Genomic DNA, 19,477 nt, shown 5'->3' with positions numbered 1-19,477 from the left:
CTGTGAGAAACTATTCTCCACCACAAGCTGAGCTAACCAACACCCCCTGCACACCGCACGGTGCTTTGCTAAGTGTGTGACTGGAGAGAACATTATCATCCCTGTTTTCGGATAGGGAAACTGAGGCACAAAGCAAGTCCCAAAGTCCCAGAGTACTTCAGTGGCAGAGTCTGACACAGAACACAGGATTCCCAGCTGCAGGCCAATGAGAGTAGCAGGGATTTAATGGATCGCTGCTCTGCGCAGCACATAGCAAACTCATGCCATGGCTGTTCCTCCAAGGATGTTTAGCAAGGCCAGCAACGTGCTGGCTCTTGCTAGCTGTGATCTGGGCCATTCTTCCACAGAAACCAGCCTGGGGATCCAGACTGTTCCTATGAGGTTTTGGATCACACTACATTTGTCGCTTTGTGACTACACACAACAAGATGCTGCAAGGGAGTCTGACCACAAATTTCTCTCCATAACCCACAAGAGATTCTCCCAGCCTTGCCAAGAGAGGGGTGCTCGCAGCAGTGACCTGCTCTCAGGCACGACACAGTGCTACAAAGCGATCTGGTCTGACAGCTTGCAGCAGCCGCCACTGACTGCAAGGACCAAGGAGCTCCACGTCAGTGCTGTCTTCCCCCTTTTCCTCCTGACAACTCCACGCAGGACGTTAACTCCAGAGCTCCCCTTGCGGAGGAGCTCTCTGGCACAACAGCCATGGTAACACTTCTATTAGTTTTTCACAACTTTTCCTGGCCCCAGTTGGCCTTCTTGACCCTGGTGACTCAGCTACTCCCTCGCTTCAGCAACATGGCACAAAACTCTCCAGCAGCCAGCTCCAGAAAGGGCAGGATTTATACCTCCCTCCTGATGAATTATGACCTTGCGGCTTTCTACACGCCATGTGGCCCTTGGTGCCAGGCAGACGGAAAGGAAGCATCCATCTCCGAACCTTGTGTCCATACAGAGCGGTACTTTCACTCTCTTTTGGAGGAAACGTGGCTCATCCTCGCAAGGGCAGCAACCAAAGAATGGAGGCAGCATGAAGCAGCCGCTAGAGCACAATCTGGCTCTGTTCTGTCACCTGGTTGAGGTGCCATTCCTGCTCCCTTACTCTCAGAAGAGAAATCCGTTCAAAACTAAACCTCAGGCTGGAAATTAGTCATTGCTAAGCTGCTTCCCTGATAGGTCTTTGTGCTGCATGTGCTGACTGACCAGACCCTGGGGTTTCTCTGCTACCTGGCCAAGAAACCCAAAGCACCCCGTGACAGAGACAGCAGCTCCACAGGCCACGGCCACCTCCCTCAGGCTGCTATACAAGCGTGGCCAAAGAGGATATGATGCCATGGCAAGCCACAACAGAGGCCTGATCAACAGAGGCAGGACCTGGACTATATGGAAGCACGGATCCAGGGATCAACGTTGTGGCCTGTCCATTACTATAACTGGCTGAGCCAACCTCTCTCACCTGACCCTGCCTCTGGACCGATGGGCGTGAACATCAGAGCCCCACCTCTAGCCAAGGATTTGCAGTCTGAATGATAGGATGGTGTTACAAAGGAGATGGGGGAAGGGGAGATCCCCCCCCCCTTACAGGCCAGCAGTGCAGATGCGGACACAAGAAACTAACATTCAAGGTCCCCTGTTCACATGTTGGGATCGAGTGGGGAACACAGCAGTGAAAGCTACCTGCCACTTCCTGCCCTAGGCCACCCAGCTTCAGAAAGTGCATGAGGCTACCCTGGGACTAGTTAGAGCCACACTATGCTCTTGCTCAATGTGATACTTTGCAGAAGCAAGGGATCCCCTGGGGGCCTCTGTATCTGATCTCGCCTCTGCCACCCTGCCAACACCAGGGTTCCGCCCAGTGCCAGAGTACCACCTGATGCTGCACAAGCTCACTTCCATTTACACCCTGGCTGCAGGTGAGGAGCTCACACAAAGCCACAAGGCAAACAAGAGAGATGGTAAAAGCACACTTTGGGCAGCAGTTAGCAGGAACTCCCGGTTCTGCATTTCCTTGCTGAAGAGAAACAGACCGGTCTGACTTCATTTGCTCAGTTAGCCAAAGAGCCTAAATCTGGGCACCACAAAAGGTTTTATAGATGTCGTTTCAGCCCTGCTCTTAGCCCTCTACCTCTGTGCTCCTGCCTCCCCACTAGCTGGCACAGCATTCAGGGAAGGGGCAAGGAGGCCAAGCCTGGGCAGGTTGGCACACAGCTTGTCTTCCCAAGGGTGATTTCAAAGAGCAGGTTTCTACACTGGGAAGCAGTATGCTTGGGTGACTGCATGTGTGATACTGAGGGGTCACCTCTACAGCAGGGGGCGTACCTAGTACCTCCCCAGCATTACATCGTTGCTTACTCTGCATCCAACCTGACAGCTCCTTGTAAGAGCACCAAATTTTACGCTTGGATGGGGCAACTGAGGAAAATCTGGACATTTTGCACACACACATGCACACCCATCTGTGTGTTTGCACACCCTTGCAGGCTAAGAAGAGAGTGAAGAAGATGTCACCCTGTTTAGTTCATTTAATTTCAATGTGTGTGCTAGTTCACTAGTAAAAAGGTTAGCGTTTCTAACTGGCAGCCCTGCAAACTCAGCCTGACTCTCTGAGAATCTGGGGAAGGGGAGGGGGGAGGGGTGTCACTTCCCTTCTCGTGCATCAGCACCTGGGCTAAAGATGCTGCAGGCCAAATGACACCTGTGCAGCCTGCAGCGTATGCCCTCGCCTATGTCACCCCATTGCTTTCCATGCGCTGGCACAGGAACGGATGATGCACAAAGTAGGACAGACCCCCTCAGCCCTGGGCTTGCGAAGCCAGCACAATTCACAGGACTGAAAACTGGCCAACACTTATTTTTGTCACTGGAGTCAGCAGATCTGAAGCACAGGGAGGAAAAGCTGATGAGTAAGAAGGTGCCAGCATTACGTAGTCCCTTTTCGAAGTAAAACCACATGTTAAAGCTTTGGGGAAAGCCGCAAGTTGCATCTAGAATGGTTACTCGCTCTCTGATAGATTAGAGAAACCTAGCAACTAGCTAAGCAGTCCCAGGTCCAGGGTGTGAGAAAACAGGCAAGGACTAGCTATTCTGCAGGGAAAACTTGATCCAAACTGCCCCAGCCTCAGGCCCAAGCTGGGACGGGAGCTCCAATCAGAGCGGATTTGCTCTCTACCCATCACTGTGTCCAAAAGCAAGTAGGTAACTCCTAAAGCAACCACCGCTAATCAAAACCACCTGCTTTTTCCTTGTAATCACAGTCACAATGGAAGAATCTGATGGTATGAGAATACAGGGGCAACGTTGCTATACCAAGTATCAGAGAGGTAACCGTGTTAGTCTGAATTTGCAAAAGCAATGAGGAGTCCTGTGGTATCTTAGGGAATGTCAACACTACAAAGTTAATTCGAACTAATAGATGTTAGTTCGAATTAACTTTGATAGGCGCTACACTAGCGCTCCGCTAGTTGGAACTTAATTCGAGCTAGCGGAGCACTTAGTTCGAACTAGGTAAACCTCATTGCACGAGGACTAAGCCTACTTTGAACTTACTAGTTCGAATTAAGGGCTGTGTAGCCCCTTAATTCGAACTAGTGGGAGGCTAGCCCTCCCCGGCTTTCCCTGGTGGCTACTCTGGGCACCACCAGGGAAACTCGTATGCCCCACTCCCAGCCCTGGAGCCCTTAAAGGGGCACGGGCTGGCTACGGTGCCCGTGCCAGGTGCAAGCCTGCCAGCATCCAGCCAGCAGATCCTGCACCTGGCACGCCATGAGCCAGCCACCCACTGCCACCCAGCCCTCTGCCTCTTCCCGGGACCAGGCTGGCGGCTACCAGGAGCCTGGCCAGGACCGCAAGAGGCGGGCGCCCACCTGGTCTAGTGCAAACATCGTGGACCTTGTCCACGAACTCCGCACTAGGCACCGGAAAGTGGCCATCTAGGGCAGGATAGCTGCCAGCCTGGTCACCCAGGAGCAGGTGTGCATGAATATCAAGGTGGTCCACTGAGACCCCCGACCCTGAGCCCTGAGCTTAGAATGGCCGTACTGGGTCAGACCACAGGTCCATCTAGTCCAGTAGCCTGTCTGCTGACAGCGGCCAACACTAGGTACCCTGGAGGGAATAGACCAAAGACAGTGACCAAGCCATTTGTCTCATGCCATCCATCTCCAGCCTTCCACAAACTTTGGGCAGGGACACCATTTCTAGCTCCTGGCTAATACCACTCCATGGACCCAACCTCCATGACTTGATCTAACTTGTCTTTAAACTCTGTTCTAGTTCTAACCTTCACAGCCTCCTGCAGCAAGGAGTTCCACAGGTTGACTCTTTGATTTGTGAAGAACTTTCTGTTACTAGTTTGAAGCCTGCTATCCATTCCTTTCCTTTGGTGTCCTCTAGTCGTCCTATTATGGGAACTAATGGAGAACTTTTCTTTATGCACCCTCTCCACCCCACTCTTGCTTTTATAGACCTTTATCATATCCCTGCTCTGTCTCCTCTTCTCTAAGCTTAAAAGTCCCAGTCTATTTAGCCTCTCTTCATATGGGACCTGTTCTAAACCCCTGATCATTTTAGTTGCCCTCCCCTCTCCCACCCTCTCTCTTCCCCTCTCCCACCTCCTTTTCCCAGTCTCCCCCCGTTTTGGTTCAATAAAGAGAGATTCTATTTTTGAACACATGTTTTCTTTATTTTGTACATCAGGAAGTGGGGCTAGAGAAGGGTAAGTGGAAGGAGGTGAGGGAGGAATGGGGTACAAGCCCCCAATGAGGAGGACTGGGCTGGCTCTGCGGGCTTCTCGGGGTGGAAGCTCTCCTGCAGCCCCCCCCCCCCCGATTGTCCCCTCCCCCAAGATGGCAGCCTGTGGCAAGTGCAGCCAGGGTGATGGCCGAGTGCTGTGATGTTCCACGTGTGGGCACTCAGGGCACTCCAAGCCAGGACTGCTTTGCAAGCAGGGCACCCCTGAGAACTGTCTGTCCGGGGTGGGGGTCGGGTCCCTTTAAGCACAGCCCTCGGCTAGCCTGAGACAGCAGCTCCACACTCTAAGTCCTCATCTGATGCCCTGCCGGCACTGCTTCCGGCCATCCTTAACCTCTGTTCAGGGTCCACTCTGTGTGGACATGCTAGTTCGAATTAGCAAAACGCTAATTCAAACTACTTTTTAAGTCTAGCTGCGCTAATTCGAATTAGCTTAGTTTCATAGAATCATAGAATCATAGAATAATAGGACTGGAAGGGACCTCAAGAGGTCATCGAGTCCAGCCCCCCGCCCTCAAGGCAGGACCAAGCTCCACCTACACCATCCCTGACAGATGTCTATCTAACCTGTTCTTAAATATCTCCAGAGAGGGAGATTCCACCACCTCCCTTGGCAATTTATTCCAATATTTGACCACCCTGACAGTTAGGAATTTTTTCCTAATGTCCAATCTAAACCTCCCTTGCTGCACTTTAAGCCCATTACTCCTTGTCCTGTCCTCAGAAACCAAGAGGAACAAATTTTCTCCTTCCTCCTTGTGACACCCTTTTAGATATTTGAAAACCGCTATCATGTCCCCCCTTAATCTTCTTTTTTCCAAACTAAACAAGCCCAGTTCATGAAGCCTGGCTTCATAGGTCATGTTCTCTAGACCTTTAATCATTCTTGTCGCTCTTCTCTGTACCCTTTCCAATTTCTCCACATCTTTCTTGAAATGTGGCGCCCAGAACTGGACACAGTACTCCAGCTGAGGCCTAGCTAGTGCAGAGTAGAGCGGCAGAATGACTTCACGAGTTTTGCTTACAACACACCTGTTGATACAACCTAGAATCATATTTGCTTTTTTTGCAACGGCATCACACTGTTGACTCATATTCAACTTGTGGTCCACTATGACCCCTAGATCCCTTTCTGCCATGCTCCTTCCTAGACAGTCGCTTCCCATCTTGTATGTATGGAACTGATTGTTCCTTCCTAAGTGGAGCACTTTGCATTTCTCTTTATTAAACCTCATCCTGTTTACCTCTGACCATTTCTCTAACTTGCTAAGGTCATTTTGAATTATGTCCCTATCCTCCAAAGAAGTCGCAACCCCACCCAGTTTGGTATCATCTGCAAACTTAATAAGCGTACTCTCTATCCCAATATCTACATCATTGATGAAGATATTGAACAGTACAGGTCCCAAAACAGATCCTTGAGGAACTCCACTTGTTATCCCTTTCCAGCAGGATTTAGAACCGTTAACAACAACTCTCTTGACTACGGTTATCCAGCCAATTATGCACCCACCTTATCGTGGCCCTATCTAAGTTATATTTGCCTAGTTTATCAATAAGTATATCATGCGAGACCGTATCAAATGCCTTACTAAAGTCTAGGTATATGACATAAGTTTGAATTAACTTATTCGAACTAAGTTAGTTCAAATTAGCGCTGTAGTGTAGACATACCCTTATAGACTAATAGATTTATTGGAGCATAAGCTTTTGTGGGCAAAGGCCCACTTCATCAGATGCATGCATCTGACAAAGTGGGTCTTTGCCCACGAAAGCTTATGCTCCAATAAATCTGTCAGTCTATAAGGTGCCACAGGACTCCTCATGGCTATACCAATCGCTGAATGTTTTGGCAGACTATCGAACCAAAGTTTATTACAAAGTAAAGTGGCATTAAACAAGAATTTCATTTTTACAGGTTTCTTGCTCCCCTAGTTAATTGAATAACATGGTATTCCACTCTGTTGTCTGACCCTGTATCCAGCATACCTCCATCTCTTACTTAAAATCTCTCTGTTCAGCATCATTGTGCAAGGGTTATCCCATATGCTCACGCAGATGGCAATCTGGAGCAATTATTCAGCTGCAGTTCTTTACTATCCCACAGCAAGTCCCCTGCTCTACGTGCTGCTGGATTGGACCCTGACAGCCGTCAGTTGGCAGGATCAGTCTGGGACTGACATCCGAGGTTCTCTGTGAATTTTCAGAATGCCAACTGGCTGCAGGCTAAACAAAGAATCCAGGATCTTTAGAAGTGCCAGTCCGAGCTAATTCACACTTGCTTGGGGCATTTAGTGAGAAAATGCTTTGTGCAGCTGGCTAGGCCCTGGCAAAATGGGAATTTAGCTTCTCTGCAGACGTTCAAGATGGAAAGCTGGCTATTCCGTGGATCAGTGCATGGGGGAAATGTCATTCAAACAGACAGGTGAAGCAGATGGGAGTGGCCAAACTCCACACTCCTGTAGGCTGAGCTAACCCTGTGCTATTCACTGCCTTCCTAGACAAACTGTGCAGATTGTGGGCTACTGGATCCCTCCTGCTCCTGTTCTATTCTTGATGTTGGTCTAGATGGGTGGGTACCATGAGTGATCCTTTCAGCACAGCCTCACGGTGGGGCCTAAATGGCAAAGTGGCTCTTCTACAGTGAGACGTCAAATAGGAAAAAGGGGGTAGCTAGAAGTGATCCTTACAGCGGCAACCCACTGACCAGCAGCTGCTAATCCCAGCAGCAAGAGCTCAGTCAGGCAGCCTGACTGAAGTCTAGCTAGCAAGGGATGAGCTTAGAGATAACAATGCCTGGCCAGATGCAAGACTGGCATGGGGGCTTAGCAAGGGGGTCAGAATGAGAACAAGCCAAACATATGGGTGTGTTCATATTAAGTCAGCTCAGCCCAGGACTGTGCTGGCACGTGAGACGCCAGAGATTATAGTCTACATGCCTCCTGCGGGTGCTTTTCTCAAATGATCTAGCTCCTGCCTGCCAGGTCTGTCTAATTTTGCTATCCCCAAATGAAGCTGTGGCGGGGCACCTACACAACTCGCAGGCAAGCTGAGCAGGATGCACTGGGCGCTGGCTGGGAACTCAACCACAGAGCAACAGGACATGACTTAGGAAAAAATTTAACAGCAGAAATCTTGGCACGGGAGCCCAGCAAACAAGGGGGAAGTGGCAAAGGGAGCCCGCTACACTCAGCACATCGACCTAACGGTCTCAGCGACGCACTCTCTCGGCCACAGGATGCAAAATAAACCTCCTCTCGCCAGCAGCCTCGCCCCCGTTAAAGGGACAGCCCTGGTTTCAGCATTCAGCAGGAGAAGCCCAATCTGCAACTGCGATTCAGGACCTGGGGACGCTCAGTTGATGATGTAGCAGAGACAACTGCTTTACAAGCGACAGCGCAGTCTCTAAGGGAGGCAGCAGAGATCAGAAACTCTGGCTTGCCCTTACTGGACTACTATAGCTGTGCAGTTACGCGTCATGGAGTTTATCTTCTGCTCTTTTTTACACATGGGAATCCTCTGCCTGGCCACCAGGGAATGTGCCTTTTACCAGAGCAGGGCCATGTGTGCATCTGGACCCCAAACACTGGGTCAGGAATGAATTTTCTCCCAGATCACACTGGCAAGGACCTTAGGGAGAGTCCCCTTCCTCTGCATGGGTCCTGGATTACCTGCTGGTCTTATCTCCCTAAAACCAGTTCCTGCCACTGCAGGGACCTTGGGAACTGGGCCTCTTGCTCCCTCCTGCCTGTAGAACACAGACTACAGTACTCTAGTCTAATTCTGGTGGTTGGACTCGGGGTGGAGAAGTGGTGTTTGGTGGCTTGCGATATGCAGTGGCCAGACTAGATCATGGCTGGGAAAGCTGTGGCCCAGGGGCTGGATCCATCCCACCTTACACTCTGATCCAGCCTGTGGACTGCATCTGGCCTCTATTTGTATCCTGCTGCCTGTGCCATCGAATTTCCAGGTGGTGATTCAGGCAGCAGGATCCAATGAGCCCTTTAAATAGCAGCAACAATCCTGGGCAACTGACTGGCAACACAGTAGCAGCAGGGCCGGGAGCCACAAGCCCTTTGCTGTGTTTTTAATTCAAAGCCTCCAGCCCCAGACAACTCAGGGGAGAGGCTAGTCCCCAGCCCTGCCCCTTCTGCCCCCCCAGCTACGCCCCTTCCAGGGGTGGAGCCTGCTCATGACCATGTAACAAAATTCATGTCTGGACTAGATGGTCCATCAACACTGTGAGCTAGAGATAAACTCCAGCTATCCACCCCAGGCCTGCTGACCACCAGCTACTCTCCCAGTTCAACACCAACCCCAACTTCTGGACCTCTGGTCATGCAGCCATCTCTTTCAGCAGCCTCACTCCAACACAGAGCCAAGGGTACTGTTACCCCACCTTGTCCTTCCATGACACACACCAACCAAGCATGACTCCTGGACCAGGGGTTACAAAATCCAAAGCTGCTGCCAGTATTGTGGCTTGTTACCAAAACCACACAAAAGCACTTTTCTCAGACTACACAGGTCCTCATTCTCACTCTCCTACACAGTGTAACACCACTGAAGTCAATGGGCTTACACAGTGGGTTTAATCAGTGTAAAGAAGAACAGAATCAGGACCCCTAGATTCAAGGTGGTAGCAGACCCATACTGTCCCTGCTGTGCACGTACAGACCAGCTTCCTTTCCTGACCATCAGGATGGGCAGCAGAGGTAAAAGACTGCATTACCTTTTTTGGCTGTCTCCATTTCTTCCTCTGTCCAGCGAGAACTTTCATTCATCTCCAAAGAAGCTGAAAAATAGACAGAGCCAGGTGGTCATGGCGAGAGGGATTTACATGCACGCAACTGAGCTGGAAGAATCTAAGGAGGGCACTAGCACCCAAATGTCTGCCAGCCTGACCAGAATATGCTGTACGTGGATGGGGCCTTGCATCCAAGATCCCAAAGTGCTTCACAAACCCCTGTGCCAGGCTTAGGTATGAGGAGGTCCCAGGTCCAATAGCGCAGAACCAGCCTGGTATCTGTCCAGGGGAGAAGTTGCCCCAGGGCCTGGTGATTCAAAGGGGCCACGGCTCCTAGACACCTGCCTCAGGCCCTTTCAATCACTGCTGGGATGCCACATGCTCCGTGCAGTTATGAGGGCTGGGGGGTGAAGCTGGCTGCTCCGGCCCTGCCCCTTCTGCCCAAGGCTCCACCTTTTCCTGGAGTGCAGAGCTGCCCCTCATACACCTTGCCTAGGGTTGCTCAGAGGCTGTCGGTTCCCCTGCACCTATCACACTAATGTAAGGTCTGAATAAGGTAGCTTTGGGCTGGGAAAACAAAGCCAGACACTCTCAGGGAGCCTGCATTTTGCCAATGCTGTGTTGGTTCCACACGCCCTTATCCTCCAAGAAAAAAGGTGCCACATAATTACTGATTTGAGATCAATCACATGGAGAGGGAACATCACCGGGAGGGACAAGAGCCAAGAACTCAGACTGGCTGCGGGATGTACTAATCTCACTGAAACTGACCAACTGAGGAGGGGAGGTCAGTGGGGGAAGCTAGCTGTCAGCATATCTAATGAGCCCAGAGAGATGGGGCAAGCCCCAGGCAATCAGCGGTTTCCAGCTACAGGGAAGGTGCCAGAGAGACTGCAATGCAGCACCTTACGCTCCTCCATCTGATTCACTTTCACACCCAGCAAGAGCCTCAGAGCAACAGCGACTCTGCCCTCCAACCGGTACGGTAAGAGATGGGTGTCAGCGTGCCCAGCAGCCACCCTGTGCTCCACACCCTGGGCCTCAACAGTGCATTCACTTTAGCCTGACACATAGGATCCCACCCTAGAATAACAAACCAGTATGTGAGTCAGAGACAAAAGCCCCCCCCCCGTGAACAAACAGATTTCTATTTCAGCTGCCAGTGAGTTACTCCTCTAAATCACAGGGGAAGCATTATTTCAACATGGGGGAGAGAGGATTGGACCATGTCCCTTTAAAATGGAAAGTAGACCAGTAAGCTAGGTCAAAGGACACAAGTGGGAAGGAAAAACAGCATCTCCACGAAGCTTGTAAAGGTGCTGGGCAGCGTTCCCAGTAAGCTGAGCACTTGAGTGGCTACCCAGGAGAGATTCAAATTCTGGCCAGCTAATTCACAGAGCACCCAAAGCAGGCAGCATGTGTTTATATGGGTGGTACACATCCTCACATGTCTTGGTGCAACAAAATTTATTCTGCACATGGATGAAAAAATAAGAGGGAATACCGGTGCTGGGGCTCTGGAGCAGGAGAAGTCCAGCTCTGATGGCCACAGTCCATTAGGTAACAAGGCCTAGGAGTGAAAAAAGGCATCTGCTTCACAGCTGACTGAACTGGACTGAGACATCACCTTGCGGAAGTCTCTGTAGGTCACTTCCTCCATTAGAAATGTAGTCCCACAGGGTCCAGCCAGCATGTTAGCTCAGCTGGTAAAGGAAATCAATATCTGGGAATTTTCTTTTCCCCTCTGTGGGCACAGTCAGGGCTTTGAGATTTATTTGCTTTAAGTATCCCACACACACCTGACCAAGCCTTTAATTGAGTTTTAATAAGACTGTTAGTGTATGTTAAATAAATGTCAGGTAAATGGCCTGTTGGGCTTGATTAATGATATTCACTGAAGTTGAGCAGTTATATAACAGATGTCTACTGGGAGCTGCAGCGTGCTGCAGCTAAATTGCAGCCTGGGTTTTTTTATTTGTTTTTTAATATTCAGTGGATATTTAACATGCAGTAACTATACTCGCCAACCTAAGTCAAATCACTTCTGGGGAGACACAAAGTGTAAGCGATTGCTTTGGCATGCCCGTGACTTCAGCCCACTTCCTTTGGTCACTTCACTATTGTCAGCAATCTTTTCTCCCTTCACAGGATTCCGGGGCAGACCTCTGGAGGAAACATCCTGCCTTAAATACTGGGATTATTCCGTTGCACTATTGGCACAGTGCCTAAGTACCCCAAACAGGGACCGGGGCCCCCCTATGCTAGCACTACACATGCCCTGGGGAGCTCACAGTCAAAGGTTTAGACAATACTCAGCAGGTGAATGAACAAGACACATTTATCGACCTAATTGATACTAATAACAAGACTGCATTTGGTAATGAAATTCTCCAACAGACAGGCAGGTCACCCGTAAAAAAACATTTTTAATTGTCTTGCATGGATCAATGCTTCTGTAGTGTTTTCTATAGGGAATATATAGGGAATCAGGCAAATATTGCAGTCACAATATCTAAGATAATAATGGATAGTTCTCAAGAGCAACCACTGTCTTTCTGTCAGTCACCGGAAGAGGGGGAGGGGGTGGGGACGGACGGGATGCATAGGGAAGGCAGACAGTTTCTGATATTGCCTGGAGATGGCCTTTTCTGCACTTACAAGCCCTCATGTGGCTGGCAGTGGACACTATCACCTTTGAAAGTCTCTCGGCTGCAAGCAAGGCCCTTGTCTCCTGCCATTCCAAAAAAAGAGCTATGCTCCATCTGTCCATGCATTTCAGGGGGGATATCAGTTTGACTCCTCTCTCTTATTTCTAACGACACCATAGGTACAGTCCTCCCATCCTGAGATGCCATGAAGTCTTAGGAAACACAATGGCACTTTCAAGATGTTTGAAGAGTGTCATGTTGAGACCTGCCATGGGATCCTCTCTTTTGAAATAGCTGCACATGTGTCTGCACAGCAGGGAGGTTGGCTGAAATGGGGCAGGGAATCAGACCTGCACAGGACAGACTAGCTCAACTAACAAGGTCCCAGTGTACTTGGACAAGGAGCAACTGACTTGCAGGGAGCACACCAAGGATCCTGTACTATGGGAGAAATATGGAACCACAGACTAGTGGCAGAGTTATCCCAGCCCTCCCTTCACCAAGCCATCATCGGTGGTACCCGCAGAGGCAAGGAAGGGAAAGCCTGGATCACTGCCACGGACTGTGTCAGAGCTGTCACTTGTCACTCCTGCTTTGGACCCCAGCACTACCAATGGGAGGAAGCTGGGGCAGGAGGGAAAACGAGTGAGCAAGTGACTCCAAGCCAGGCCGCTGGTCAAGTGCAGCACAGCAGAGCATGTTCCCTTGTCATTGAAAAGATGCTGGCTGTGGAGCTCTCAGGGCACATGGCAAAACACTGCCAGCCAGATTACCAAGGATGGTTTTGTACTCAGTAGCCACTGGCAGCAGAGAGATGCCTGCATAAAGGTTCGCTAAAAACAACACAATTCTTTTCACCTCCCTCAGGGCTTTCTAGCTCAGGGGTCAAGAGGTTCCAACCTCACCTGGTGAGACAAAGGCCTGGCCCTCAAATGCCCCCTCAAAGGTTGGATGAATCTGGAGGTGTCGGTGAAAAATCACTCCCACTCCTCAGGACAGGAGGAATGTGAAAAAAGCCAGAGCTGTCAGACAGAATTATCATCCTCCATTTCCAGATAGAGAAACAGAGGTGCAAGGACTTGGCCAAGGCTGCCCAATGGCAGAAGAATTTTAATTTTGATAAATGCTAAGTAACGTATACTGGAAAACTTAATCCCAACTAGACATATAAAATGATGGGGACTAAATTAGCTGTTACCACTCAAGAGAGAGATCTTAGAGACATTGTGGATAGCTCCCTGAAAACATCCACCAAATGTGCAGTGGCAGTCAAAAAAGCAAAAAGAATGTTAGGAATCATTAAGAAAGGGATAGAGAATAAGAGAGAATATCTTATTGTCTCTATATAAATCCATGGTACGCCCACATCTTGAATACTGCATACGGATGTGAAAAAAAAATTGAAAAAAAAATGTACTAGCATTGAAGAAAGTTCAGAAACGGGCAACAAAATTGATTAGGAGTTTGGAACAGCTGCTATATGAGGAGAGACTTTTCAGCCTGGAAAAGAGACAAGTAGGGAGGATATGATAGAGGTCTATAAAATCATAACTGGGGTGGAGAAATTAAATCATAGAATGATAAAACCGTAGAACTGAAAGGGATCTAGAGAGGTTATCAAGTCCAGTCCCTCGCCCTCACAGAAGGACCAAGCACCATGTAGATAAACCCTAATATGTTTAACTAACCTGTTCTTAAACATCTCCAGAGATGGAGATTCCACAACCCCCCTTAGAAATTTATTCCAGTGTTTAACCACCCTGACAGCTAGGAAGATTTTCCTAATGTCCAACCTAAACCTCCCTTGCTGCAATTTAAGCCCATTGCTTCTTGTCCTATCCTCAGAGGGCAAGGAGACCAATTTTTCTCCCTCCTCCTTGTAACACTCTTTTAGACAACTGAAAACTGCTATCATGTCCCCAATCAGTCTTCTCTTTTCCAAACTAAACAAGACCAGTCTTCCCTCATAGCTCATGTTTTCTTGACCTTTAATTATTTTTGTTGCTCCTCTCTGGACCTTCTCCAATTTCTCCACATCTTTCTTGAAATGCGGTGCCCAGAACTGGACACAATACTCCAACTGAGGCCTAACCAGCTCAGAGTAGAGTGGAAGAAATAAGGAAAAGTTATTTACTTGTTCCCATAATACAAGAACTAGGGGTCACCAACTAAAATTAATAAGTAGCCAGTTGAAAACAAACAAAATGAAGTACTTCTTTATACAATGCACAGTCAACCTGTAGAAATCTTTGCCAGGGATGCTATGAAGACCAGGACTTTAACTGGGTTCAACATAGAACTAGATAAATTCATAGAGGATTGGTCAATCAGTGGCTATTAGCCAAACTGGTAAGGGATGGTGTCCCTACCCTTGTCACAAACTGGGAAGGAGTGATAGGGGGTGGCTCACTTAGCGATTATCTGTTCTGTTCATTTCCTCTGGGACACCTGGCATTGGCCACTATCGACAGAGAGGATACTGGGCTAGATGGACCTTTGGTTTGACCCAGTATGGCCATTCTTATGTTGTTAATGAATCAGTGCCAAACCAGAGGAAAAGCTCAGACTCTGATCCCAGGACCTTCCTTCCTTCTAACTAGCTGGACTAACATAAACCCTTCCTTCCAACTGTGAGTTACTGAGGCATTGTGCTCAGCCCACAACCCCAGCAGGTACATACCCAGCTCTGTATTCTGCTGCGGAGCAGCTGCCTCCTCATTGTTGGCCTCGTTAGCCATGGAACGGGTGATGCGGCCTTTGCGCCTGCCCTGACTGTTGGCAGTTTTGCGCCCTTTGGAAGTGACAGCTTCTTTCTCATCGTTATCTTCCCCAGAGGTGTCGTCATTCTTCTCCCTGCGAGAGTGGGGGAATGGTTGCATGACAGGATCAATGTCAGGAGATTGCAAAGAGGGCACTTGGCCTGACTTTGGGTGGGCTGGGCCGGGGGAGGGGAGGAGGAAGGAGAGGTTGCAGATGGTTGCAGTTCCAGTGCCAAGGGCATGCAGAAACCTGACAGAGACAGGTTTAAGGCTGGGCCTTTCCAATTTATCATCACCTTCCCCTCATTTATCTTCCTGAAAGGGACCTGCTGGTAAATGTCTAGGCAGCTTGGATATAATGAAGCCAGATGTTCTCCTGAGCCAAGTATTAAAGCTCATTACAGATAACAGCTAGCAGCCTGCCTGCCAACCTTTCCCAGCAACAAATCCAGCGCTCTCCACTAAGCAATGCCGTGCCAGGCACTAAGGGAGACACAGTTATAAACCTGGCCCAATCCCTTGAGCTGCAAGATCTCACACTGATGTAACACTGCGAAGGGGAAGCTCAAACAGACTCGCTCCTTCACTAGCATTAGGCAGAGTTGTCCTTTCCATAGGATGGTTTGGGGCAGCCATCCCAGGCCTGTGCTTTTGGGGGCCCTCCAATAGCTGCTCCAATTGTCCCATGGGGGCCTGGCACCACAGCAGCAGTGGTCCCCTAACCATCACACTTACCGCAATGACAGGAGCTAGAGTGGCCAGCAGCCTGCTCCGCTTCACCCTGCTGTGCTGCCCTTCCAGCCTGCTGCACTCGGCTTCTCAACAGTGGCAGAAAGCAGGGTGCTCCTGAACCCACCAGCTGGGAGAAACAGTGGCATGGCAGTCTGTTGGTGGGCCACTCTGGCTCTCGCTGCCCATTGGTGAGTGGAGGGAGGTGACTCCTGCTGCTGCTGCACCAGGCCCCTGTAACCTCCCAGGCTGTATTGCTCCAGGGAAGGTGGGAGGGAACAGGGATAGGGACTACTGAAGGGGTGGAGTGGATGCGGGGTGGAGCCTGCGGCAGTGTGTTGCCCCAAGCCCCACACCTAGGACACTGAGAGGGGTTGCCCCAGGTCCTGCACCCCCCTCAGGACGGCACAGGCAGCAGGCATAGCCTGCTCTGAGCTAGGAGAACAGGGAGCCTTGGGCAGCACAACCCAGGTAACCTGCAGAAGGAGCACCCAATACTGGGATCAGAGCCCAGATTCTGCTGGATGCACTTCCCCCCACTACTCCTCCAGTGCAGCTCCTGGCTGTTAAGGAGGGAGCACTGAAATGATGCATTCTCAGCCCATGCACACTAAGGATGTCAGGGTATGTCTACACTGCCACCCTAGTTCGAACGAGGGTGGCTAATGTAGGCATTCGAAGTTGCAAATGAAGCCCAGGATTTAAATATCCCGGGCTTCATTTGCATCTTGCCGGGCACTGACATTTTTAAATCCCCCTTAGTGCGGACTCCGTGCCCACGGCTACACGCGGCACGGAGTAGGTAGTTAGAATTAGGCTTTCTAATTCGAACTACTGGTACACCTTGTTCCACGAATTAGAGAGCCTAATTCGAACTACCTACTCCGTGCCGCAGGCACAGCGTCCGCACTAAGGGGGATTTAAAAATGGCGGCACCTGGCAAGATGCAAATGAAGCCTGGGATATTTAAATCCCGGGCTTCATTTGCAACTTTGAATGCCTACATTAGCCACCCTAGTTTGAACTAGGGTGGCAGTGTAGACATGCCCTTAAGTATTGGGTAACTGACTAACAGAATAGTTGATAGCCCTAGGGCTGTTGCTACACTTCAAAGGTGAAATCGCAGAAGCTCAAGGTCAGCTGAGGACTCCCCCGCTGACCCCGGGCTCCATGTGGTGCTGCCACTCTGAAACATCACAGCAGCATTTCAAAGCGGCAGCGTCACATGGTGCCTGGGGTCAGCTGGGGAGTCGCCAACTGATCCTAGGCTCCAAGCGGTGCTGCAGCTTTGACGTACCCCCTTCTTTCCTTCTCCCCCTTCCTTGCTGCCTCTATTTGATAGAGGCAGCACAGAGTGGGAAGTAACTAGTCAACTATCCTCTCAACTATTTGATAAGCATTTGCTTATGAGATAGTCGACTAGTCCTTCACATCCCCAATGCACACTATGATCTCTAGGGGCAGGGAGCCGAGAGAGAGGAGGAAAGTTGCTTACTTCGTCAGTTCTTCTTTGTCATTTTCTGCTTCCTGTTTGTCTTCCTCCTTCTCTGCCTCCTTCTCCTTTTCTTTTTCTTTTTCATCCTTGTCCTCTTGGCTGCTACGGGGTATCTGCTGTTGCTGCTACAAAACAAGGGACAAGAAATAAGTTAAGGCAGATAAATCTTCATGCCTGGACTGGCATTAAAACCATGATGAAGGGCCTGACTGAGAAGAGTCAAAACCAAATGAAGTGCTGCTTGATGCACAGCATGGACCTCTGCAGGCAAGGGGCAGTGAGGGACACTGCAGGCCAGCGGGTCAGAAAGTTTCATGCATAGCTCAGAGCCTGCTGTGGGTCTGTGCTCTGGAACCTGTTCCAGCTCCCATTAAGGTGAGTGAAGGGGCTCTTCTGGATACAGTGGGAGCTGGAGTAGGCCCCTGTTCTACTGGACCTACTGGAATCAATGTGAAGATGAACAGAGCCCAGAAGTAGTGTTTAGTGTTTCCAGCAGGGCAAAGAGCAAAAATAGCAGAAGGCAGAGGAATATCGACTGGGATTTTCCAAGATGGAAATTTACCAAATAGCCTTCAGTGGAAGACACAGAGATGCAATGAGGCTGCTGAAGCTACAAATGGAATGATCTGTTTTAGGGATGCAATAACTATTGTGTTGGAGAAGTTAACCTGAACACAAATCACATGCTAGAGAATCAGCACAGGTTGACAGACACTTAATCTGAGAAGCCATCCCACGTGCCCCAAACACTCCTCGGTGTGAGACACTCACCTGATTTACTCTCTTTAACAGTGTTTGTGCAAGAGCCCATCAAAACTCTATTAGCACCACTCTCCTGCCAGGCATTTCATGTTGCCAAACAGAGAGTTTCTCTAAAATAATGACTGACTCCATTTTGCAGCTGCAGGAAGACAGTAGGGGGAAGGCCGGATTCCTTACACCTCCCTTCCTTCTGGCTAGCAGCAAATGAAAGGAATTCCATAGAGACATAGAAATTAGAGACGGAAATGATTTATTAAGCCATGCTGCTCCCCAGATAATTCAGGGCTGTTTCTCACAGTAAATCCACTAGGGCTTGGCCCACACAGTTTCCTTTAGGAAAGGGTTCCACAGGCAGAAAGGAAGAAATCTCAAATGGAATGATCTTCACAAGGGCCAACCCTGGATGATCTGCAGAGCCCTGCAAATCCATGACTGTCTGTTTTATATCCATGGATACCCACCCACATCCATGGATATGGCTGCCGAGATCTGTGGCTCGTTTTTGTGTATACTGACAAGGATTCAAATTTTGTATCTAAACCCCTGCAAATGTGTGAATATCTGCATTATGAGGGAAGGGACTGGACTCGATGACCTCTCAAGGTCCCTTCCAGTCCTAGTATTCTATGTTTCTATGATTATATCCATGGGTATCTGCATCTGGGGATCATTGTGCAGATGTGGATACAAATTTTGTGACTATGCTGGGCTCTAATGATCGGTGTGGCATGCTGTGCTAGGCAGGTGCTTTGTGGCGCAAGGGTGTGATCTGATATCACATCCCTGTGCTGCCTGTGAACACAGATCTCCCTTGCATCAGTGTTCTGTGCCATGTGAACATCATACCCAAAAGGGTTAGTGCTAAATGAGATGTGCAAAGCTACTGAAAAGGATAACAGGAAGTGACAGGAAAGTATCTTGTTCTTTCAGGACTGGATTCAGCTGTGTACTAATGGCACATGCTTCACTTTAAGGATGAGCTCATATCCCCCTGATTTCAATGCCATTTTGTGGGGGGGGGAAGTGAGGGGGAGTTATATTTTACAGGGTCTGAGCTTGCCACAAACCAAATGGCAATCGTAAAGAGCACACCTGAAGCTCCACTACCTGCCACCTGGTGCTAGCACCTGCATCTGCACAAAGTGAGCGGCAAGTATAACAGGCTCAGAGTGGCAGCCTTTCACACCCAGTGGGTATTAGTGAAAGTGACAACACAAGGGGTGAAGCAGCAAAGGAACAGGGTTTTGACAGAAGAACTCTGATAGGGCTGGAACTGTAGTTTCTTTTTACACTCTCTTCTCATCAACATGAAACTCTACAGTCTGCAACAGAGCCTACAACTGGCTGTCTTGTGAGATTTCTGGGGGGCAGGTAAACTCAGTTTAGCTGGAAGGCTGAATACCAAGGATTAGTGACAGTGAAATGTCTTTGCAATTATTGATGACCCCTGATCCTGCAGTGAATTCTGCACAGGCAGTCGCTGACAGCACTCCGTTCATGAGGCACTCACTGCAGGGGAAGCATCTATATTGAGGTGTGAAACGGAAACAGTTCTCCTCTACAAGGGGGAGGGAGTTCCCTGAAAGCT

The 19,477-nt window shown here is 49.5% G+C and overlaps 1 protein-coding gene across 30 annotated transcripts in view; it reads right to left on the bottom strand.

Annotated features, from left to right (window-relative positions):
- The window catches only part of NCOR2 (nuclear receptor corepressor 2), a 494,549-nt gene that overhangs the window by 103,641 nt on the left and 371,431 nt on the right, over positions 1 to 19,477 (bottom strand). For all 30 annotated transcript variants that reach the window (XM_075898492.1, XM_075898501.1, XM_075898496.1 and 27 more), the window contains 3 exons: positions 17,128 to 17,252; positions 14,825 to 14,997; positions 9,482 to 9,544 (listed from right to left, as the gene is read on the bottom strand). In XM_075898492.1, the coding sequence (XP_075754607.1) occupies positions 9,482 to 9,544; positions 14,825 to 14,997; positions 17,128 to 17,252 (361 nt within the window). The remainder of the gene's footprint in view (positions 1 to 9,481; positions 9,545 to 14,824; positions 14,998 to 17,127; positions 17,253 to 19,477) is intronic.

The sequence above is a fragment of the Pelodiscus sinensis genome, chromosome 15, assembly GCF_049634645.1.
Source record: "Pelodiscus sinensis isolate JC-2024 chromosome 15, ASM4963464v1, whole genome shotgun sequence".
Taxonomy (NCBI): Eukaryota; Metazoa; Chordata; order Testudines; family Trionychidae; genus Pelodiscus; species Pelodiscus sinensis.
The sequence above is the reverse complement of the archived record's forward strand: the minus strand, read 5'-3'. Positions and strand labels throughout refer to the sequence as shown.